General features: G+C 39.1%; 1 protein-coding gene across 3 annotated transcripts in view; it reads left to right on the top strand.

Moving 5' to 3' along the window:
* LOC122263576 (DNA-dependent protein kinase catalytic subunit) overlaps positions 1-7,500 on the top strand; it is a 42,492-nt gene that overhangs the window by 4,831 nt on the left and 30,161 nt on the right. Inside the window, exons 7-18 of one of the 3 annotated variants that reach the window (XM_043032071.2) lie at positions 39-214; positions 309-393; positions 706-874; positions 1,066-1,272; positions 1,435-1,556; positions 1,885-1,971; positions 2,459-2,656; positions 2,924-3,094; positions 3,206-3,356; positions 3,899-4,005; positions 5,540-5,732; positions 5,896-6,006. In XM_043032071.2, the coding sequence (XP_042888005.2) occupies positions 39-214; positions 309-393; positions 706-874; positions 1,066-1,272; positions 1,435-1,556; positions 1,885-1,971; positions 2,459-2,656; positions 2,924-3,094; positions 3,206-3,356; positions 3,899-4,005; positions 5,540-5,732; positions 5,896-6,006 (1,777 nt within the window). Of the gene's footprint in view, positions 1-38; positions 215-308; positions 394-705; positions 875-1,065; positions 1,273-1,434; positions 1,557-1,881; positions 1,972-2,458; positions 2,657-2,923; positions 3,095-3,205; positions 3,357-3,898; positions 4,010-5,539; positions 5,733-5,895; positions 6,007-7,500 lie in introns of all 3 variants that reach the window. The other 2 variants (XM_086556286.1, XM_086556285.1) reach the window with 2 other exon arrangements.

Below are 7,500 nucleotides of genomic sequence, written 5' to 3'. Positions count from 1 at the left end.
TAAGTTGATTTTTATTTCTTTCATTGTGTGAACAAAAGTACTTGCTCCAAGAATACAACAAGATGCTGGAGACAAGTGAGAGCACCTCACAGCTGAGTCTGGCAGTAAAGGGATACGGCCTGTTGTCAGGGGCTTGTCGGCAGTTTCTGTCTCCTGTGGAGGTTCACACAATGTTCAATCAGGTCTTGACTGCAAGTCATCATGCTTTTTATCAGTAAGTTTTGGGAATATAGTAAGAATATATTTCTTGAGTAGAAAAGAATTAATTGTTTTAAGTGGCCGTATTTAACTTGTGCAATTTTTTACAGGTCTGGTGATATGCTTGAGAGCAAACTTACCAATTTGCCAAGCTACATAGAATCCTTGGCAATTATCATCAGCAACATGGACATAGTAAGTGTACTATATTTATATATTATTCTTTGAAAAGTTTAATTTGAGTAAACTGTGTATTTTATTGTTATTTTTAATCATAGTTAATATCATTGTTTTGATTTTTAATGTAATGAAAATAGTCATTGTTATTGTTGTTACTATTGTTATTCCAAAGACTCCACCATTAACATTAGTGTGGTGATATTATTATTATGATTCTTTGAATTTCAAGTTGTACTATAATCTCAGAATATATGTATACAGTTATGGAGTACTAAACTCGAAGAGTTATTTCCAAATTCCTAGGCCTATATCCTTTTTGCTTGTCAGGTGAACAGTGGGATTTTGGAAAATGTTCAGCAACTTGCAAGTGCCCTTGTAGAGAATTTCCCATTGGTGTCCACCTTCAAAAGATTCCTGGCATACAGAGCCCTTTTCAGGCTCTTCTTCACAGTTTACAGTAGGCCTGGATACTTCCAGGAATTTTTGCACACTTTTGGTTAGTCTTTATTAAATGATAAAATGTGATTTTTGTGATGTGCTATACAGATGTTATTATGAATATGTAAACTTAAGTAGATTATTCTTGATAAATACGAAAAATTATCCTAAGTATTATCAGATTATCATCAGTTATTAGCAATCATGAGATCTTAATTAATCACAAATACTTCCTCTTGTTTGCTGCAGTATATAAGGCCATAGTGCTGAGCTGCTCCCATACCCCCGAGGTGGAGTCCTCACCTGGGGAACAGGGTGGCAACTGGAGAAGCAAAGGAGCAGGAGGTGAGGGAGAGTGGAAGGGCCTCAAGAAAGAGGTGGTCACATTCAGCAGCTTCACCCCTTTGTGGACGGCCCTGATGGTGCCCGAGAAGGTGGCCAACATCAAGGTGTCAGGTATGGGAAGTAGTCCTATCTCTTGAATGTATGTGTGAGGAAGTAATGAAAGAGTACTATATATTTTATCCATCAGTGGAATTATGTTGCTGATTTTGAAAATTATATTTAATATGTATATTATTTTTTATGCATTTATCTTGGTATTATGAACTCTTTCAGGCATGCCAGCGACAGTTATGACAGAAATGAGCAATTTTATATATTCTGAGTTTATTAGCTGCATATTGGAGATCACAGAGAAGCTTGACTTAACTACTTACAAAGAAAATGAATTACAGCAGGTAAGTGTTTATATCTATAGACCTGTATAAGTATAAGATTTATGAGAATCTTAGTATTTGGGCTATAATGCTAATTTTCTAAAATAAGGTAAATGATAGAGCAATACTGTTGTGATTAGTTTTTGCTTTTGTTTCTTATACATCTTTATACAAGACATTTTATGAAAGAATTGAGATGGTATAATAAAATTGATGCTTGGAAATCATGATTTTCATTTTCTGTGTTTTTAATTTTGAGGTTTATGAGGTCATGGCTTTGTGTAATTACCAAAAATATATCAGATTGTAAAAAGGGGAGATTAAGGCTTTATGCATACCTTCCCAGCAGGATGATGCATCAGGGAGTGATGAAGGAGACCCTGCTACTTCTGATCCTGTATCAGGATTAAAAGCAAAGGTTCCTAAAGATTTCCAAGTGAGTATTAGTACCTTGAACACTGATGTTGCACATGATATATAATGATTTTATAGGATAGTCCACTTCTGTGCCTAATTACATCTTCATGTGTATTTTTTAATGAACATGAACATCTTTGATAGATATTAGTAACCCAATAATGCTGCGTGACATGCTATCATGTTATGTGGTTGCAGCACTTACCGCTAGGGATGTGATATCACATCATGGCATTTTGTACGGCTGGCATGCCGGTTGATTCTGTGTACAATAGTTAGCTGTGGCCGGAGTGGGCTAATAGCCCAAGGCGTTAGGCCTGTGCACATGAAATACTCTGGTGTTTAGACAGGGCAAAGCCAAAACTGCCCTGTCATTATTGGGTTAATATAAATATTACAGACTGTACGTCATATATATGAAAAATACTTTTCTCTTCATGGGAAACTGGACACCAACAACAGTAGTATTTGATTGATAAAGTTTGATAATTTTGAAAATCTTTCAGGTGTACATGAATGTGGTATCGCTCTTGGGAGAAGTACTTCCACTGCAAAGTGAGGACCAGTTAGAGCCCCACCTGCCACGCCTGATATGGTTTTTTGTGACTCAGTCCTCTCTCCAGCCTCTTGTGTCAGCCCATTATAATGCTTCTACCACTGTTCTAACATGCTCACGACAAACTCAGTTTTTCAAGAGAAAGGAGGTGAGTAATGTCCTCTTTAGAAATATTGAATTAGATTTTGGTCAGTAGTATTCAATGCTGTAAGAAAAGGAATTATGGAACTCAGTAACAATGATATCTCAAATGTTTTGTTTTAGTTCTTAAGAGTCTTTGCCAAGTAATACTAATAAACTCACATTTAAATTGAATGATAATAATTGAATTGCATTACTTCATTGGTTTCCTTGATTTTTGAAAAAAGACGATTAGTTGCTTATCTGATAATACTTGAATGAATGATTCCATCAGGACCCAGAGGTGGAAACCTCGATCCACCTTCTAATGAGCTATGTGCGAGAACTGCTTCAGCGTTGCCGTCAGTATCGTGATCAGCTCCTAGCTTCCTGTCTGACACTTATCCTACATCTGCCTTTGTGCATAGTGCAGGAGATCTTCCCCCAGCTTGTCAGTCCATTACAGGTAATGTATTTAGTGGATTCCTTGAGATATGACTCTCAGGTTACTTATCATATTGTATGTGATAATGTTAATGTTTTATGTATATTACCTACAAGTGATATTGTTTTCCAGATGGCCCTTCAGCTTGGTGTGAGTTACTTGCCACTAGCAGAAGTGTGTGTAGTAGCTCTGCAATTGTGGACAAAACTGTTACCACCAGAAATTCTTCATGAGCACATGCCACATGTATTGCCACTCCTCCTTCCTTATCTTCGCTCACAGGGTAAGCATATTAACCTAATCCCGACGGGCCTGGCAATAAGTGGAAACCCCCTACGCCGGGCCTATGTAATATTGCATCGGGAACGTCACACTGGTGTGTCGCCCTGTCATCGGGCATTTAGCCGTGTCACACAGGTGTGACACACTGTCATCAAAGGGTTAAGGCCATTTTGTCTGTCAGTTTATTTGATTTATAGATTACTGTCAGAATAGCACAGTTATGCAAAGGTCCTAGAAGAGGGTTACGTTTCTCTACTGTACATGAAGTGATGTATTACTATTTTACCCGATAGATCTTCTATAGTACCTTGGTCTAAACTAGCTCTATCGATCAAAGTGTCAGCGAAATATGTCATTTTTTCTGAAGGTCAAATTTATATATGACATTTTCAAATTCAGCAGAGTTTGTATTACAGATAACTTCATCTTTTTGCATAGATATTCTCAGCTTTTATCATATTCTTGGCAAATTATTTGTATTTCTAATATCTTGAAAATTATTAGTATTCTAATCTTAAATTGCCAATTATTCAAACCTCACAGAGACAGGAGGTGAAGCAGAAGTACATACTCGTGTCATTACTGTGAAGATGGCATTTGCAAGGCAGAGGCGTAAGGTTGACCAGAAGAAGATGAAGGAGAGTAAGAGGGTAGGTATAGTGAGATTGAAATATTAAAAATTATTTGTAAACCTTGCCTTGTTGGGTATGCTATAGTTATTATTATCATCATCATCATCATTATCATTATTATTAGCATTATTTTATTGTCACCATCAATATTGTAATTGATGATTTTAATATTAATGTTGTATTTATTTACTAATTTTTCTTTCATGCACTATTTTGTAATACTAGATATATATTTTTGTGTTTACCATATTGATGAATCTGGCAGTTGGTAGAGTCTGTAGCTGGATGGCTTTAACATTTTTTTTTCCTTCTAATGCCATGAGAAAGTGAATCCATCTATGTTTGTGATTCTGAAATAAATATAATTTATGAAGAAAGAAGTATAAACTTTAGAGTAATTAAAAAAAAAAAAAACAGCACACGCTCTCTTCTGCCACCAATTACACTTCAACAATTTTTTTCAACCATGCCTTGACAGCAGTTGTCAGTAACAAAACTTGACTGTCATTATATTAACCCATTGCAGACGGGGATAAATATGCTTGCCCAGCCTCCGGGATAAGTTTTATTTTAAAGAGAGACTGCTTGAAGCATTATAATTTGAACATTCCCACTCTCTTTCAGTCATTCATTGAAAAACTAGAGCGTTTTTTGTGTTTTGTTTTTTTGTATGTTTTATTGAGTTTAGAGACTTATATATGCCATATGACAGGCTCTACCATTGCTGCAGTAGACTAAAATTGTAGTATATTATCCATATTAGCTCATTATTTTCTTTATACTCAGTGTGATAGAAGTATTGCTGTTTTATGGGAGGACAAAAGGCAACTATATTTTTTTCGTATTTTTGTGCTGTCATGAACGAATACGAAACATATAACCACCTACAATATAGATAAATAAAAGAGGTAGGGAAGAGGAATGAAACCTGTGCTTGTGACTGTGAGTGCCACAGTGAAAGACATCCATATTGGCACAGGAGTACATTTTAGACACTGGGTATGGATTGAGTCATCTTCCTCTTCCCGTTCTGACTGCACATCCTTCATCGGCGGTACTTTTGAGCAAGAGTTCGTCAACTTAGTGTGTGTCATCGCTCTATAAAGATAGTGCTTGCTAGAGACCATGGATGGGTGCCATTCAAGGCTCTCTCTCTTGCTGGTGCTAGGAAAAAGTGGTGCCATCTAGGTTTTGGACGTTAAGCTAGCACGGTATTACGGTAATTATAGTAATTATGACTGCAGTAGCCATCATCACTCATTCCTTTTTCATAGTAAAATAAAATAGCACAGTGATCCAAAATCCCCGAACGTCATGTACGTCAGGACGCCCGTCGTCAGGCTAAAGCTCCTACGTCATGTATGTCATGACACCCGTCCGCTGTGGGTTAATGACACCTGCAACAGGTTGAGTTTACTTTTATTTGTTATTGTTTTTTGTTTGTGACGATTTCATCATTGGTTTTATTCCCTTCTCTTTATCTTTTCTCCCTATTCTAATTTCCTCATGCCTCTCTCTCACTTGCTTTACTATATTTCCCTCTTGATTTCAGGTAGAAGACACTGCAATGCGAAAAATTCAGCTCATGATGTTGCGTTTGATTGGAAGCTTAGATCCCCTTCTCCGTCTCCACACCATACCGCAGGATCCCGACACCATTGCTAATGCTGCTGTCAGATGGAATATACAGAAACTTGTCAAATTTGCTACACCATTTGAAAATGTCAAGATTGATATATACTTGGGTATAGTATCTTTTTAATTCTTAAGGAGATTGTGGAGCTATAAATGTGGACCTGTTGATTACATTTACTGATCATGGCACAGGTTTTCCTTTTTGCATATTATACCTTGTGTCGTCAATGGTTAGAATTTGTTTTGGCTTCATTAAAATTTGCTTGCTTCCAGATGACCTCTTGCCGCATGTGGTGGACCTGGCGGTGAATTCAAGTGACAGACAAACGAAAGTTGCTGCTTCAGAACTTTTACATTCTATCATCATACTGATGATTGGCAAAGGTAAGTTGTGAGTGTTACATTCTTTGGGAATGGGATGAGTGCAATTCTGAAATGAACAGTGATTTTGGCATCACTTTTTAAATCAATGGTTCCAAAACTGGGTCCCTTGGTTGTGATATATGGAAGTGAAAGGAAATTTCTTTCTCTCCTATCAGAGTGTATTTTCTACTTTTCCATGAAGAGAATAAACAGCTTACTTTCCCAAATTACAAAAGTAAACTTCACCAGAAGAATGATTGAATCTGAAAATTTGAATGCATGTTAACCCATTGGTCGCGGATGGCATGATATAATGTCAAGGCTGGCATCGGCGTAAACGCGGATGGCATGATATCAGAACAAGATACGCGCTTGGCACGATGTCCTGCGGTGGTTAGGGATAACGAGGGGACGAGGGAACGCTCTACTACCGTATATTTTTTCATGAATCGTCATTTACGAACTCGTTTCCGGTTTACCTTAGGTGACCTTCCGAATGTCACCGCAAGTACTAAGTGACATAGAACCTTATTACCTTGATTTTTGTTTACATATGTGTTATTATATACGTGTGCGTGTGTGTATGAGTGAGTGAGTGTGTGTGTGTGAGTGAGTGAGTGAGTGAGTGAGTGAGTGTGTGTGTGTGTGTGTGTGTGTGTGTGTGTGTGTGTGTGTACATCATCTCTCTCTCTTTCCTTCCTACCCTCCCTCCCTCCCTCACCCTCCCTCCCTCACCCTCTATCCCTCCCCCCCTTCCCCCTTCTCTCTCTCTCTCTCTCTTCGTACAAGTATGTAGGCGTGTGTGTCTGTGTAAATACATACTCTCTCCTTCCTACCCTCCCTCCCTCCCTCCCTCCCTCCCTCCCTCCCCCCCTCCCACCTCCCTCCCCCCCTCCCACCTCCCTCTCCCCCCCTCCACTTCCCCCTTCTCTCTCTCTCTCTCTCGCTCTCTCGCTCTCTCTCTCGCTCTCTCACTCTCTCGCTCTCTCACTCTCTCTCTTTCTCCCTCTCTCTCTCTCTCCATTCTAACCTCCCTCCCTCTTTTTCTCTCTCTCCCTCTCATTCTCTCTCCTTCCTACCCTCCCTCCCTCCCTCCCACCTCCCTCTCCCCCCCCTCCACTTCCCCCTTCTCTCTCACTCTCTCTCCAGTCTACCCTCCCTCCCTCTTTTTCTCTCTCTCCCTCTCATTCTCTGTCTTTCTCCCACTCCCTTTCTCTCTCTTCCCCCTTTCTCTCTCTCCATCTTCCCTCCCTCTCTTCTCAATTTTACCGTGCTTTGTTTTGACGTCATATCCGACTACCACGTTCCCTATCCCCTTCCTCCCTCCCCCCCTCTCCTCAAATTTACCGCGCTATGTTTTGGCGCCATATCCGTTTACCCCATTCCCTGTTCCAAAGTCACCCCATATTACTTGATTGGTTGGAATGTCATGCCACATATTGTGCTGAATGGTGATTGGCTAGAATTCTGTATAAGAACCCCTGATCTCTATTCGGTAGACACATTCAACCATGG

This window comes from Penaeus japonicus, unplaced genomic scaffold (genome assembly GCF_977035675.1).
Source record: "Penaeus japonicus unplaced genomic scaffold, GWHDUDI00000001_assembly GWHDUDI00000032, whole genome shotgun sequence".
Taxonomy (NCBI): Eukaryota; Metazoa; Arthropoda; class Malacostraca; order Decapoda; family Penaeidae; genus Penaeus; species Penaeus japonicus.
Note: the sequence above shows the minus strand (reverse complement) of the source record. Positions and strands in the feature narration are given on the sequence as shown.